This window comes from Scomber japonicus, chromosome 2, assembly GCF_027409825.1.
Source record: "Scomber japonicus isolate fScoJap1 chromosome 2, fScoJap1.pri, whole genome shotgun sequence".
Classification (NCBI taxonomy): Eukaryota; Metazoa; Chordata; class Actinopteri; order Scombriformes; family Scombridae; genus Scomber; species Scomber japonicus.
In genome coordinates this window covers 16,684,537-16,701,614 of record NC_070579.1, presented here as the reverse complement: position 1 = coordinate 16,701,614, position 17,078 = coordinate 16,684,537, and the positions used below count along the sequence as shown (strand labels likewise).

Below are 17,078 nucleotides of genomic sequence, written 5' to 3'. Positions count from 1 at the left end.
AAGTATACATACTACTGTTTATTCACACTAAAGTATGTTAAATGATAGTACACATATTGGGTATTTAGTGTATAATATGTGATTTTGAATGTAGCAACTGTCTTTTTAAATAGCTTATCTATAAATAAGAAACAAGGAAACCGCACCAAATACCACACAGCACGTAACAGCATGTATTTTACTACTACTATCAATGTGCTAAAATTACTTTAGTTGTCAGCTATCTAAATTTGGAGGCCAAGGCAATATCATGAACTCTCTGTAATGATCCTCACACCATTCCTGAAGTTTTGCTTTGTGGCATATTACCCTGCTGAAAGAGGCCACTGCCATCAGGGAATACCAATACCAATGTCATCTAGACCAGGTCACCTTCTTGCATTGCTCCATGGTTCAGTTCACACACTTGCCCATTCTGATGCTTTAGGCAGTAGATAGTAGCGAGAATGGGCATCAGACCTTCACTTCCCATGTGCATCAGCCTTGGGCGCCCGCCATGACCCTATCGCAAGTTCACCAATTGTCCGTCATTGGACCACTTTTGGTAGGTACTGACCACTATATACCGGGAAGACCCCAAAAGACCTGCCATTTTCAAGATGCTCTGACCCAGTCATCGATCCATCACATTTTGGCCCTTATCAAAGTCACTCAGATCCTTACGCTTGCCCATTTTACTCCTTCCAACCAACACATCAACTTCAAGAACTGATAGTTCACTTGCTGCCTAATATATCCCGTCCCTTGACAGGTGCCATTTTAACAAGATAATCAATATCATTCACTATGCCTGTCAGTGGTTATAATGTTTTGGCTAATCTGTGTATTTAAGCATGTCATGTATTAAGGTTCAACTATAACTATATAGTCTTAAAAAGACAGATTAAAATAAGTTGACCATATGAAAATGTACTTCATCACAATGTTCATTTTGTAGTATTAAATATACTGTGACTGTGAGTTTACACATGTAGCCTAGTATTAGTATTCTGAATATTCCAGATTCATTCAGGCTGAATGTGTGAAAATGTGTATAATATCATGTAACAATGCTTGTATTTGATCATAATTAAGGATAGGACAAAAAGAACAAACAGTAAGGCTACGCACCTGTGAAAGAGAGTTTTGTTGGGTTTCCTGCCCTTTGTGGTGTTGCAAAAACAGGATACAGAACGAGGGGGAGAGGGGTTTTCTTCACAGGTTGACTAAGTGCAACCAAAATCTGACTTCATGTGGTTGTTTACAAACTTTCCCCTCCAGTAAACAGCGTTGAGTTGAGCGGATGCACACTTTCAGGACGTATAGCGGTTGTTATTGATGGTGGGCCAGAATGAGTGGTGAACCTTTACAGTGCCTGCACTAACTCCAGTATGGTTTTCTCTATGGCTTTGCAAATGAATAGCTTGCACTGTAAGTGGGTGGGGGGGTGACATGACATTAATTTCAACTACCTTTTTTAGTATTAAATGGTTGTATTAGTCATCCTGTGATATTTAGTCTACACACAGTGACGCTTACGATGAAAAATGTCTTTCTCATGCTTCTGTGGGCGTACTTCCCTATAAAAACTACTAGGTTACAATAATCTGGTTGTATACGTTATAAAGTATAACAGCAAAAGAAAAGTTGCTAATAAAATCCATTAATACTTTATATTGTCACATAACAGAAAGAGGGATATGTCGTCATCCACTTTAGATTTCTAGCTTCCTATTCCAGATGACAATGCCAGTTTACAGTGTGACACGGTAAAGAAATATATTTTTTGTCCATGAAAAGTTATCAGCCCTCTTGTGCTGTCATATAATTACCAGCAGGACATTTTGTTCCATTTCTTAGTTCCTGAATCACATCCCCATTCTTTACATGCATGTTTTCAGTTCTTCCTTTAAAATAAGGAAAGAAGAACTTGGTGCGTTTGTCTTCGATGGAGTTTACTTTCTCTCTCCTCCACCCAAGGGAAAGAACAAAAGACAGTTTATTTAAACACAAAGATGTGTTGGTTTATTTTTCGTTTTTCACTCTCATTAACCTTTCTAAGAAGAGGGTTACAAGCAATCATGAAAGGAAGCTGAGACAAAAACATAGCAAACTTAAGGTTCAGTTAAGCGACTGTGGCTCAAGAGGTAGAGCGGCCGTCCACTTATCAGAAGTTTAGCAGTTCGATTACCAGCTCTTCCAGTCAGTCTACATGTCAATGTATCTTTGGGCAAAATATTTAACCCCAAATTGCTCCCGGTGGCCGTGCCAACGGTGTATGAATGTGAATGTTAGTCTACTCCTGATGAGCAGGTTGGCACCCTGTATGGTAGCCCCTGCTACATCAGTGTATGAATGTGACATGTAGTTTAAAAGCACTTTGAGTGGTCAAAAAGACTAGAAAAGCACTTCATAAGTACAGTCCATTTACCGTTTACCATTGAAACTGTAATAGTAACAATAGTAACAATCTACAACAGCTGCACACAATGCATCACAGGTGAAGAAACAGTAAATAAAAGTTCATTGCACATCCAAATCAATGATTCAAAACTGTATTTGATTTCCTGGAAAACTGCAGATAAATGCAGGATTATTGAGAACAACCTTGTCTGGATCATATATGTAATGAATTAGATAGATTACATAAATAAAACATGTTCAAAGGCTTACACATACTGATACATGCTGTGAGACATTTGAACTTTTCATCCTATCAAAAGCAAAACTATTAAGTGTTTCTGTTTTAAAAAGGGATTTCTGCACTGTGGATTTTCATCCATTGTTCTGTGGAAATGATCGCTGAGGCGTCAGGGGAAAGCCTTTACTGTATATATATCCTCGAACATTCCCCAACCAAATTCTTCTGCAGAATTTCATTTCCCTTGTTCATTTTACCATACTGGGTATGACTGTACCTATTCCTGGGAATAACTATACTTGCAGTACATTCTCATTCCCACATGCTTCACATCATCATTGGTACTGTAGTGCCATCCTCTGACCAAATACAGAAGTACAGCTTTTCATAAAAATGGTGCAGCAGTAATGTTCATATCTGTCCAACAGGGGACAACATACTGTTTTCACTTCTCTTGGTTTACACTACAAAAGTATGTGTACACTCAAACATGACACCCATGTGGTTGCTGGACGTGTCATTCCAAAACCACCAGCATTAAGATGGAGTTGCTCCCCCCTTTTTGTTGCAATAACAGCCTCCACTCTTCCAGGAAGGCTTTTTCCACAACATTTTGGAACCTGTCCGGCTGCAGGGATTTGTGCTTAGCTATTTCAAGCAGTTCTGTTCGTTTATTTGATTTCACTGTTGCTCATGGTTTGGGCTTTGCACACTCCCTTGCCATCGACTTGAAAGGCAGCTCCCTTGTAGGTTGCGACACATTGGCCGTCTGTGCGTAAATAAGACTGAACCTGCTCCCACACCTTCTTTCTAGGGTTCAGCTCTTTGTCGGGTTCACCTGCAATGAAAAAGTCAGTTTAATACATTAAAACCTCCTCTGTTCTTAAGTAGACCTCAACATATACAGGATTAATGGATCAAGGTCATATACTGTAACTCTTTTGTGGTGTCCTCGCATGACCTACTCAAACACCAAAACCACGGGCAGTAATATGTTACTGTAATAGCCTCCAATCTTCTGGAAAGGCTTTCCACAAGATTATGGAAACTGGCTGAAGGAATTTGCTCCCATTCAGCTGCAGGAGATCAGTGAAGCCGGCAGTGAGCTTTGGCAATGAAGCTTGGCTCACAATCAGCATTCCAATTCATCACAAAGGTGTTTGATGGGATTGAGGAAAAATATTTCTTTGTGGACCTTGTTTTGTACACGGGGCATTGTCTTTTTTTAAACAGGAAGCTGCTTGTGTAGTGTGGTGTGTGATGAACACCTGGTATAAACAGAATAAACTAATGTAAACAGAGACATGCTATTAACTCATATCATCCATCTGCACCCGCCTGACAATGTAGTACACAATAAACAAACTTTGGCCAGAGCGCTGCCACCACTATGCGTCATGGGGTGCTTGTGTTTAGCATTACAGCAGCCTTCGAGTGTACTTTGTCATTTCATGTTGTAATCTGACGGTAGCAGCAGTCACTTTGTGGTATTATGGGCCTGAAATCTGAATCAGAATTGACTGCTGTTGATTGACGCTTGGCTGTTTTTGGTTAGCAAGGCTGTAAATTGACAGCCAGTTGAAGGGTCTCATTGTGATGTAAGAACAAAGATTTCTGTCACAACTGTCAAGTTTTATCTGGAAGAGTCCAAAATCACACAGTATGAAGGGGCATCAAGTTGCCAAGTGGAATTTTGGAAATTTTGTGGAAAGTTCCTTCAGTTCAGTTATTCTGTGATAATCATTGATAAGTCACTTATTAGTGAGTATGTATCCCTTGTGTCTGGTTGGATGGAAAAGATTCATCAGTTTTTGGAGGTAGAGTATATGAGTAATAATACCTGGAAAACCCTGGAAGGTAACTCTGTCCCCTGGTGCTGCTCCACTCGGAGGATCAAGGATTTCGACGTTGTCTGGAGATCTGGCACACATGACCATTGCCTGGGACACAACTCCACTCATCTTGACTGGTTTCAGGTTGCACAGCAGAACTGCCATGCGGTTCTGCATCTGTGTGGAGGACAGAAAATTAAAAACATTTTTACAACCTAGATGATACAGAAGAAAAACAAATTATACCTAATTTACATAAACGAAAACAAAAACACCCTCAACTGATGTGGTCTCAGTACATGCCATGAAAATTTCATAATCCAACACAAACAATGAAGCCAATTCTAATCCCTTAATTCAATTTCACTGTCTGAGGGTCTATTGTTTGGTTGCCTTTTAAACCTGTAGCAAATAAAGAAAAGAAAAAAATACCAGAGGCAGTTGCAAGGGACAAATCCAGCATTTCATGAGATGATGTATGCCGGATCTTAGGAAATAATAACATCCCTTGAAGAACATCATTTTATGATTATATATGTTTATTATATGAATCACTTGTGTTGTCATGTTATGTGATGCAGGATTTGTGCAATTTTGTTTTATTTCTGTGTTTTTTTTATTAGCAATATGTTATAATTTGTGATCATTGGATTCTTTATTTAATTTATATTTATATATTAGAATTGTTTCTACTCTTTATAAATTTACTTTTTGGTATTTGTGATTGTATCTAACTTTTGTGTTCATGATTGTTATTTCCATTAATACCAAAATGATCCATCTATAAAATGTCTATATGGGGAAACCTTTTACAGTGCTGCATACTGCATATGATAATTATATATTTAGAAAGTAGAACTAAAGTGATTCATTACAAGATGATTAAAAGAATAGGGTGAGAAGCTCAGGTATCCGGAGGGAGCTCGGAGTAGACCCGCTGCTCCTCCGCATCGAGAGGAGCCAGATGAGGTGGCTCGGGCATCTAATTAGGATGCCTCCCGGACGCCTCCCTGGTGAGGTGTTCAGGGCACATCCTACCGGTAGGAGACCCCGGGGAAGACCCAGGACATGCTGGAGAGACTATGTCTCTCGGCTGGCCTGGGAACGCCTCGAGATCCCCTGGGAAGAGCTGAACGAAGTGGCTGGGGAGAGGGAAGTCTGGGCTTCCCTGCTTCGGGGTGGGGTCGCGGGGGCAGCCCGACCCCAGGTAAGCGGAAGAGGATGGTAACGGTAACAGTAAAAGAACAGTCATATATTTCCTCATTGTAATTTTCTTAAAAATATAGTTAAAATCTCGTCTCGTCTCGATCTCGTGAACCCAATATCGTGTCTCGTCTCGTGAGCTGAGTGTATCGTCACACCCTTAATAATAGATAGTTATAGAGTATTTCCATAAAACACATAATGTATTTATTTTTTGCTTGACACAAATTCCTAATGGGTCATATAAAAAGAAAGTCAAACAACAATTTTTAGATTTATATGTGCTTTAGGTCAGGACTCTGAACTGTCCAGTCAATTTTTCCAAAATCAACAAACCATTTCTTTGTGGGCTTTGCTTTGAGTGTGTGTGTGTGTGTGTGGGGGGGGGGGGGGGGGGGTTGTCATGTTGATACAGGAAAGGGCCTCTCCAAATTGCTGCTGCAAAGCTGGAGGACAGACAGGACAGCATATAATGATAAATATGTGTTCTGTAACATTAAGATTTCTTGTAACTAAGGGGCACTAAACAGACAAACAGTACACAAAAACACGTGACTGATAAACCATCCAGAAGGCAGCAGGAGTCTGCTTTGTATTTCCAGCTGCAGTCACAAAGCACCTATTAAGGCTGTTCTACTATATGCCATCACTGTAACCCTGTCAGCTGCTTAATAAGCAAATGTCTTATGTTTGTCTTTGTATGATAAGGCCACCCCTTTTCCCATTTTTTAAGGTTTTACAGCTTTTATGGCAAAATCAGTCGTACACACATTTCTGTTTTACATGACACATTATATAGCCAAAAGCATGTGTCCACATACCTTTGGCCTGGGGCCTTTTCTCTCTCTTTTTCTCTTTTACAGTAACAGCATACAATGATATTTTATTCAATAGTGTGTTTCCAACTTGATGGCAACAGGTTAAGAGAAGGATTTTCCTGTTTTATCATGCAATTCCCCATGCATAAGGAGCCTGTCTGCACCGACCGTTGATCTCAGTCCCACTGCAACTGGGACTGGGACTGCAACTCTGACAGTGACTCATGCCTAGGAATCAGAACCTGACCTCTGTAACACTCTGGAGGCTGAATGGAAGTCCTTGCAGCCAGGTTCCAAAACATAATGAAAAGCCTTCCCAGAAGAGAGAAGGCTGTTATAGCAGCATACTTGTGCTCATGGTTTTGTAATGAGATGGTCAACAATATTATCACATATTTCTGCAATGTTCAGCTGTAACCATGATTAGGTGTGTCTACACTGTAGATTAATCATTAACTGTCACTTTTCAAGCCATATATTTGCTGGTAAGTGTGTTTTTTCTTGCTTTTATTTGTTTTATATCATTGTTTATAGAATACATCTTGGTTTTGGACCGTTAGTCTGACAAAGTAAGCCGTTTTGGGTGTCATCTTGGCTTCAGGATGATTGTGATGGGTGTTTTTCATAATTTTGAGGCTAGATAATGTTTGAAAATGTACATATTGTATACTTATTTGTAATCATCTGTCAATGTTAGTAATCTTCTCGACGGTTTTGGCAATATGGAATTCTGATCTGTCATGCCAATAAATCTTAAAAAATCTCTAAATTTTAATTTGAAAAGAAAAAAAAACATTGTTAATCTGAAATAATTGTAAATTGAAATCCTATTAATCAAAAATAAATAATTTTCTAGAAACTCCTTAAACCCACTACACAAATGATACTGATAACTGTACCTGGTCTACAGGTACATGCTTGACCAGATCGCTGACCACCGTCCGTGGAGAAGCCTCTCCAACATCGACCTCCTCCCTGTACAGACTGTCAGTCCCTGGAAGCTGCAAGGCTGAGATTATACGTCCAACACGCAGGTCCAGATGAGACACATCCACCTGGGCCTCATCTGGGCAGGCGGCTGCCTGTTTCGTCTTTGCTTTCTTCCTTCCTGGCAAAGAAAGGCAAATGTTGTTCATATTTCTTATGTACACAAACACACTGCAAATTGAGCCTCAACATATTTTTTCATTGCTGTTTATTTGCTTTTAATTTGCTCTATACAAATTAACATATGCATATAATAATATGCTAAGGTGTTGTGCATTTTAGCACAACTCAGACAGCAGGTGTTCATTAATTATTGAGGAAGGGATTGCTGAAGAGAGCCCTTAGAGAGTTTTTTATAATACGAAATGTGCATAATATATGAAGTGCTGCAGCCATCTGGAATCTGCAGCATACAGTATTTTACAGTAGCATCCAACTTGTGTCAACTTTGCATCAGCAGTTAGGGGGGAAGACCCTTTCCTCTTTCAACCGACATTGCCCCTGTGGACAAAATGAGGACCATTACAGATGGTTTTCTCAGTTTGGTGGGAAGGACTTGACTTGACTGCACAGAACTTTGACCATAACTCCAACAGCCAACACCTTTGATTTGAAAAGCTGACAGTGAGCCAGACCATATTGCCCAAAATCAGTGTCTGACCTCACTTAGGCTTTTTTTGTGTGTGAATATCATTGCAAATAGACCTAAAAAAATTAAATCAGCTCCTGAATCATTTCCAGGGAATTTTTTATGTCATTAACCGATTCATTGGGTCTTTTTAAACTTGAGTTTTTAAAATCAAGGGCTTTTAGCGATTTTAATAACCCAGCAAACTGATGGTGTGAACATTTTGTCTATTTCGTCTCTGATTTTCATGTTTTAACCATCTGAACTAGTCTGAAACATCTTTTGTTCTCTTTAGTTTTTGTCACACTTGCATCATCCATTTCCTTTACGCTTTTCTGTGGTCTTGCTGGCCTCGGCTGTGGCACTTATCTCACCATCGTTGTGCTCAGTCACAAGACCAAACACCCAATTCATTTATCAACAAAACAGAGGCAAAACTAAGCTTATGCTACGTTTGTTTTAATTTGCATTATCTTGTTAAAATATCTTATAGGCTGTGTCAATATTAGGGTATTTAATATGTAAGAATTTATACATTTATTTATTTTGCATATTTCCCACTGGCCATTCTGGCCGACATTTTAATCTGCTGGACAATAACATGTGATACTGGCCAAAAGCTGGCATATAATGGCTAACATTTTAGACAATAGTGTGTTTCCAACTTTGTGACAACAGTTTAGGGAACTCTTTCCTGTTTCAACATGGCAGTACCCCTGTGCACAAAACCAGGTCTATGAAAATAACTTAAATCTCAATAAACACCTTTGGAATGAACACTGATTGTGAGCCAGGCATTATGGCCAAACCTCACTGCTGACATTACTAAAGGGCAGGTGCATAATTTTTCAACTCTGTCTTAAAACAAAAGTCAGTTTCTCAAATAAAGACTGAAGTAGGTTTTTCTTGCCTTTATTTCTCCTGTTCATACAGACCATTAGAAGATCCCTTCATAATCCACTCACAGTGTAAGTGATGGAGGCCAAAATCAATGTACAAAACTATATTTAAAAGTTTATGTGACACTAATATGAAGCTTCAGTATCCAAATAAGTCAAAACAAGAAGATATCTTTCAATGAGAGATACACTATATGGACAAAGGTATTGGGACACAACTCTTAATCATTGAATTCATGTATTACATTCAAACCCATTGCCACAGGTGTATAAAATCAAGCACCTAGCCATTAAGTCGAAATTTACAAACATTTGTGAAAGAATGGATTGTTCTGAAGAGCTCAGTGAATTCAAGCATGGTACTGTCATGGGATGCCACCTTTGCAATAAAGTCAGTTGAAAAGTAGAGGCGTTTAGGAACAACAACTCAGCCACAAAGTGGGAGACCACATAAAGACACAGAATGGGGTCAACAAGTGCGTAAAAGTCGTCACCGCTCTGTTGACTCAATAACTGCAGAGTTCCAAACTTCCTCTGGCATTAACATCAGCACAAAAACTGGGTCTTACATCATCAAGCACAATGCCAAGTATTGGACAAAGTGGTGTAAAGCACGCTGCCACTGGACTCTGAAGCAGTGGAAACATGTCCTGTGGAGTGACAAATCACACCTCTCTGTCTGGAGGTCTGATGGACGAGTCTGGGTTTGGTGGATGCCAGGAAAACGTTACCTGCCTGACTGCACTGTGCTAACATTAAAGTTTGGTGGAGGAGGGGTAATGGTATGGGGTTGTTTTGCAGGGGTTGGGCTCTTCAAAACTAAGACATTTTTCGACAATTCTATGCTTCCAACATTGTGGGAATAGTTTGGGGAGGGCCTTTCTCTGGTCCAGCATGTGCCCCTGTGAACAAAAAAAAGGTCCATTACGTTTTTGTTGTTTATCGTTAGGTGAGTTTGGTGTGGAAGAACTTGACAAACACACAGCCCTGACCTCAACCCCACTGAACAACTTTGACTGAACAACTAGAACGGAGATTGCGAGCCAGGCATTCTCGTCCAACATCAGTGCCTGACCTCACAAATGCTCTTCCAAAGCTACAGCTGCAAAGGGGGAACTGACTCCATACTAATGCCTTAGATTTAGAAAGGGATGTCATAAACACTCCAGTAGGTGTAATGGCCAGATGTCCCAATACTTTTGTAGCCTACATATAGTGTACTTCCACCAGCTCAACAGGGAAACACTCTCCCAAGAAACACACAGAGGGAATTTGATGCTAAGACTGTAAAATATGTCCAACTCAGACTGCTGAAGCCTCATATAAGCTCCAGGTCAACTTTTTAATGTATTTTTGCACAAAATGACTGCTTAAACACACAGTTATGTCTCCCATAACTTTGAAAACACATTTGAAGGAGGTATTTTAAAAGCCAGACTGAACAAGAAGAAGGATCATAGCGGGGAAGGTGGGTCTCTGTCAGTGTTCATATGGACAGCTGACTACTGTTTTAGGACATACTTTTAAAAAATGTGGACCTATCCTTTAATGCTCTTGTGGATGAATGGGAGCAGATGAGGTCCAAATCCAGCAGAAAGCCTTCCTTGGAGGGAGAAGATTGTTGCAGCAGTACAATGGAGAGCACCAAATGGAGAGCAATGCACAAATTGCATAAGAGAAATGTGTGCATTGCTAAAACTAAACCCATATGTTATTGAAGCTCTCATGCCCCCAAATCATGTGAACCCACCTGCGGGCTTGTTATACGTAGATACTCTGCCGCGGAAGCCCATCTCCCGCAGCTCCCGGCGGATAGTCTTGGGGCTCACCTCGACTCCGGACGCGCTTTGAAACTCAGTGGTGAGAGCATTTACCGAGGGCAAACACTTTTCCACCGCGATCTGCTCCAGCATTTGACGGTCCTCCTCCTTCAGCTTGTGCGGTCGGCCGCTCCGAGGCAGAGCCGTGGTTATTCCACCGCGTTTCCACCTCAAAATGACGGCGCTCACTGTGGACCGTGGCAGGTTTAACAGGGCTGAAATCTCACGCACTGACTTTTTACACTGGTGGCATCCTACGACGGTGCCACGCTGAAAGTCACTGAGCTCCTCACTGCGACCCATCCTCTCGCCAGTGTTGTAGCGATATCGTCCATCGATCCGTCTGCTCCGATCTTCCGCCCACTCTTGCTCTTCTAGCAGTGCAAACGCTGCTGGGTGCATTACTGCCATCTACAGCATTAAAAATGTTACTGCAATTACAATAGCTGTAACATGCAGGAGCACAAAGTCCTTTCAATCTACAGTGGTGGAAAGTAAATGCATTTACTTAAGTACTGTAGTTAAGTATACTGTTGAGGCATTTCCATTTTACGCTACAATGTTGAGGCATTTCCATCTTACGCTACTTTATACTTCCACTGCAGGCTACTATATTTCAGAGGAAAATACTGTGCTTTCTACTCCACTGCATTTATTTGACAGAGCTGTAGTTACTATCCAGATGTAAATTTGACAGGGATAATACAGCACCACACTGTTGATGAAAAAAGATGAAAAGATGAAACCAGTCTTTTCCAATATTTTTGGATTTTGACACCTTACAAAAAGCAGTGTGTACTCAGAGTCACATTTCAGATGTCTACAAGTTGTCTATGACCCTTTTTCACACCTGGCATTAACATGCATCTCAGGTGATCCAATCCCAAGTGGACAGCACTAAATACATGTGTAAATGAACTCCAAGACACATTGTGATTTGATCACTCAAACCACTTGCCAAGGTCCTATGTGTAGTTTTCCAGCAGGTCTAGTAATATGTTCTGGTTGAGTGTGTTGAATACAGTACCAAGATCCAGTACTACTAAGACTTTCTGTTTGTGTTTAAGTGTATGTCATTGAAGACCTTGATAAGGAAAGAAGCAGTGTCAGTGCTGTTTCTAAAATAGAAAAAGAACAGATGTTTCCAGGACCAGGGAGACCCTGACAGTAAGATATTTTTATCCAGTGTATAGCTATGTATGTGTATACCCAGACTGGCCCACCAGGCAGTCATTGGATTATCCTGTGCTTCTCACTCCTCACCTTGTTGAACTGCAGTTTCCTGTCAGTTATTAATTATTTGATGACCTCGTCTGCTGCCAGCTGGAGGGCTGCCTCCCTCCTCAGAACCAAGGCCTCACAAACAAACTTTCTCCAACCTTCACCCTGTTTATGAACCTGAACACAAGACAGTGTGAAAAGGGTTGAAAAGTTACCCACTTTTGAATCTGAGACCAGGCATGATGTCACAACAATGTAAACGTGAGGATAACACAAGTGTGTATTGTATCTCCAAGACAGTTGCCCACCTAAAGGGTTGGATTAAAAACAGTGGTAAAGAGTGAAGGGACACAGACAGTAGTGTGTCTTTTCAGCTGACATTGAACAGAAATAGCTATCAACTTCTTCCCTGAGGAGAAAATTTACTACCACTGAAGAATGTGAGGTGGGGGAGAACAAAGAAAATTACAGATTTAGAGGGGGTTGAAGTACACAATACCCTGGGTCATGTGGCAGGCCTGTTTGGCCAGTGATGATGAATTTGATTGAGTTCCTGTTGTGCTGGCTGTACATCAGGACAGACACCAGATTCTTCCCACAAGGCAAAAACCAGGACACTTACTGGTGGGGCCCCTCTGCCATCCCTATCTCTGCCACACTACCTGTCCTGGGTGGCTGCAGCAGCGTCCTTCTTTGCAATCTTCTTATTGCAAGCTTCTGCAACAGGAAATGTTCCCATTGAGCATCACCTGCATACGTGATCTGACACAGGGTGAGAAAATATATAAATGAGACAGTGAGCTGTCTGAAAGGCGATTTGTTTTGCACACAAGCCAAGTAATTTTCATTCTTGATGAAGCCTCATGTGTCTTCATTAAGGCAGTTTTACTTCACAGAGTTTGAATCAATAGATTTGCCAGCAGGTGCTTTGCAGAGAAAAACAACCGCAGGTGGAAAAAAAAGCACTATAAAAATGCATCAGTATAGTATAGTGAAAACAACAGACAGCACTTTAAAGTGACACTCTTGAAGTGCCGTCTAGCTAACTTTTCAACATTACAGCATAAATACACAGAAATATTGTGTTGACTATATTAACAAAATTCATTTAATGTTTTACAGTAACAAATAAATTCTGCGACTAACCTTGCCTCATGGGAGGGTCCCACCTGGTCAAGGAGCAGGACCTCACACTTTTGGCCCAAATACTGTGTATTATCCATAAGACCCCTTAGGCCTCTTCAGCCTCAGCTCCTGTATTTATGCCCACAGGTTCAAGAGAGGTCCAGCAACAGTTCCAGCCAGTCTATCAGCGTCTGTCTGACAACAGAATACATTTCAGAAGTTTCTTACGCACAAATGTAGATAGAAAATATTTTGAAAATAATATAAAAAACATGTCTGACCCTCAGCTGTTGTGTTCGGAGGTGGGCAGGATGTTATAGATGCAGGAGTCATGCTATGATATTCTATCATCTGGTAGTGTATTTATAGAGGTCTTTATTATGGAACAGGTTGCTGATGAGGCTCTGGTCTGACTACAGCACACCTGTCCCATTCACACAATCACACACAAATAAAGAGACAGAGGGAGTGCTGGGGGAGTGCTGGAAGGTAAGGGAGACACAGGATGGGAAGCAGAGGGATTAGCAGGTTACATTGCAGGATTGACCTTCTTAAGTAAAAAAAAAACAGGTTAATCGAAGTTGAAAAAACCTGATTCAAATTTATTATAATTCACAATCATAGACATTCCTACACGTGCATCATGGTACAAGAAAAGGACACCGACACTCTTAATCATACTTACAGTTCATTTATATAACAAAATAGCAATGCTGATATTTCTGCTGGGTATAGTGTGCAATATATTGATAGTCCCCCCACCCCAAACACACAACAGTACAGATAAAAGATTACAAGAACATTACACAATAAGCAACACATGGGTCACGTGCCATGTTCAATACAATAGCCCTCATTCTCAAAAGCTGTACATAAAAAAGACTTTCTCAAGCTGTTCCCCATTCACTGGAGGGATAAAGTGCAATATAGGAAGATTTACACAACCAGAAGAAAAGAAACGTGACAAAGAGAACAAAAAGAAATGGATGACAGCCTTAATTATCTACCTATGATAAAACTATGTTGGGTAATGCTTTATCAGACAAGTGTGTAATTTCCAAATCATCTCTTAATACTTTATAAGACTTTTCTTTAATTCATGTAATTTGGTACAATAAGGAAAAACAGAGAAAGTGTCCATTAATTTCTATTTGAATGAATTGCTATGGTAACTTTAAGAGGTTTTTTTGTAAGTTCACAGGTCAGAAAGTGAACTTGTAGGTCAGCTGAAAATGCAACATTTATTTACATGCCAATCCAACCATCTTTGCAAGTGTTATTTTGTATTGCCTTACTTATGCAATGTGGCAAACTGCAGTTCCATCTGTTACACAGTGACATTATTTACTGGCGGATGCATACTGTAACATTTTGTGCATATTAATTATACTATGTGTATGAATTTTAAAAGATAAGCCATGTTAATACAACCAATGAGTGGCTCATTTACAGTTTGTTTTCTGTTGATTAATGTGTGCTGTCCCTGTCAGATAAACAAATAAAATATATACATTTTTTTTAAAAAGTTCAGATTGAGATTTTTTTCAAGGACACTCCTATTCTTATAATAGTACCAAATTACATAGTTCTTCGCAACAATCTATTACTTCATAAGTACATTGAACATGATTACATTGAGTGCACTCAGGTCTATTGTGTCTTTTGTGTAAATTACCATTGAATTCTATTTATTTCTGTAAGATAACTCCTATTGAAATGACTGAAATAAAACACTGTAAACAGGCAAAACTAATATCTTCTGTAAAAAGAAGACCTTGAATAAACTTCACACACAAGCACGTCCTATTAGGCAGGCCAGCCAGAATCAAGTGATCTGTTTGCTTTATCTTATCGCTATGGTAACCAAACAAATGGTCAGATAGAGACAAGTGTTTGGTGTAATTGTGTGCAAGTGTGAGAAGGAGTCAACAGAAAAAGAAGACCAGACCTCAATGTGTAGATACGCTGGGGTAGTGGCGGCAGGTTAGGGAAACACAAGATGGGAAGGAGTGAGGAACAAGACAAAAAGAGCAAGTGAAATCAAAGTTGTGTGCTTCTGGGTTATCTCAAGTGCTGTGCTGTCTCACCCATGTGAGCTGTTCTAAACATACAGAGACTTAAAGGTCCTGAATCTGCATTCATATCAGGCTAGCAAGAATCAAACCCTCCCTTCACTTACATATCCAAAAACTAGAGAGGTAAACAATGCTTGAAAAGCCACCACATTATCTAACAGACAGTATATGAAATGTACATTCATTAATGTTTCCATGATGCTACCACACATTTCAGTCATGTTACAATTGTAGATTACCTGTAGAAGTGGTCAGTGTGTAGTTGAATAAGTGAGGTAATGTGTTAAACTGTTAATTTTTTCCCTGGGAAATTTCTGCAACTGAAGACAGTATTTCACACTGAAACACTGCAGTCAGAACCAAAATATTTTAACTTCATCTATAACGCTGCTACAGCCAAGAACAAATTCTCACAAAACGCCAGAAGAAATAAAAATTGCAATGTGGCCCCTGCTAACACCACAGCTGTCATGAAACATCTGGCCATACATTCAATGATCCTTCAGTGATTAACCCAAATAGGGGAGTGTGGACATGTGCATGTTACATAACAGTCCCAGGTGGCTGCAGGACATAATGGAAACAGGACTGAGAGAAAACTCCCAGTTAGCTTTCAGTGTTTTTGGGTCTGTGCTTCTAGAAAGTCTGCAGGAATGTGAGAGGAGACCGACTCCATCAATTGTTCATATTACTGAAATGTGATCAAGAGGTGATTGACAGAACTACAACATGATAGAAAAAGGAAACAAAAGAACTGTAACATATTATGAATGTGAATTAACAGTCAGCATTAACATGGAAGGCTAAGAGTGTGTCCACACTAAGCTAGCTAAATTTGAAAATGCATCTTTATGTATCTGTTTGGGTCCTCTGTTCACGCTGCACACCATTTTTCTGACCCACAGGCAGAGATATAGCTAGCTGTGGTGTATGTCTCTGATGTAGATGCTACAAGTGTGTCAAAATGCTACAGTATATTAGCTGACTTACTCTCCATCTTACAGTTAACATTGCTGATCTTGCTGGTGGCGATAAAGGTTTGATGATGTTAAAGTAAAAATAGTAGAAAATAAAATGCTAATCAAAATGAAAGGATTGTTTATGACTCAAACTATTTGAAAAGTAACAAATCTGGAGGGTTAACTTTGTGTTACATTTTCACATTCAATTTATAGTTGATGGCTATTAAATCTGTGTGCTGTGTAATAGTCATGGCTCAGCCTGACTACCCCCAAACAATGAAAAATGGCATTATGTTAGCAAAGCAGAGCAGTGAATGTGTGAACTGTGTGTGGAGCTAAGGACTACAGTACATCCGGAAAGTATTCACACCTCTTCACTTTCCCCACATTTTGTTATGTTTCAGCCTTATTTCAAAATGGTATATGAAAAAATCATGAGCTAACATCAGCTCAGGCAGAAAGTAGAAAAAAAATGTTGGAAACTAAGTGTTCAGAACACTCTAAAACTGGTGCCTTTTGCTCATGGGGAGTACTTTGACATTTACACGTTGGCCACTTTTACATTCTGACTTTATGTGTCTGAAAATAAGGGAAAAAATAATAGGTCCCCTTTAAGTTAGGTAGCTACGTGTTAACTCAGTGGGGGGTGCTGCTTTAAAAAAAGAAAAGAAAAGGCTTAAATGTCAATGTTGCTGATGACACGAAAAAGATGGTTTCTTTCATTTTCCTGGATTAATTCTTATCAGGTGAATTTGCAATCATAAAATTGTGCTTTGATTTCAGTGTACCAGAGCAGGAATTGCTGCTTGCCTTATTAACAGGTAACATTTATGTTGAATATGTTCCTATTGTTCAGGTATTTTAATGTGGACAGATATCTTTTACCAA

General features: G+C 39.8%; 1 protein-coding gene across 1 annotated transcript; it reads right to left on the bottom strand.

The window, feature by feature from the left end:
• Positions 1-1,942: 1,942 nt before the first annotated feature.
• LOC128365518 (aminoacyl tRNA synthase complex-interacting multifunctional protein 1-like) lies at positions 1,943-11,209 on the bottom strand. The gene is made up of 4 exons (XM_053326273.1): positions 10,738-11,209; positions 7,373-7,581; positions 4,461-4,629; positions 1,943-3,458 (listed from the first exon to the last, which is right to left on the bottom strand). The coding sequence occupies exons 1-4, from the start codon at positions 11,207-11,209 to the stop codon at positions 3,292-3,294; spliced, it is 1,017 nt and encodes a 338-aa protein (XP_053182248.1). The 3' UTR covers positions 1,943-3,291.
• Positions 11,210-17,078: the final 5,869 nt, after the last annotated feature.

What these genes read in the sequence shown, in the direction of transcription:
- LOC128365518 (XM_053326273.1), bottom strand. Translation starts at nt 11,209, where the DNA reads ATGCACCCAGCAGCGTTTGCACTGCTAGAAGAGCAAGAGTGGGCGGAA. An exon ending in AGCATGTACCTGTAGACCAG is followed by an intron (nt 4,630 to 7,372) that starts GTACAGTTATCA and finishes TCCTCCACACAG; the next exon opens with ATGCAGAACCGCATGGCAGT. An exon ending in TACCTTCCAGGGTTTTCCAG is followed by an intron (nt 3,459 to 4,460) that starts GTATTATTACTC and finishes TTTTCATTGCAG; the next exon opens with GTGAACCCGACAAAGAGCTG.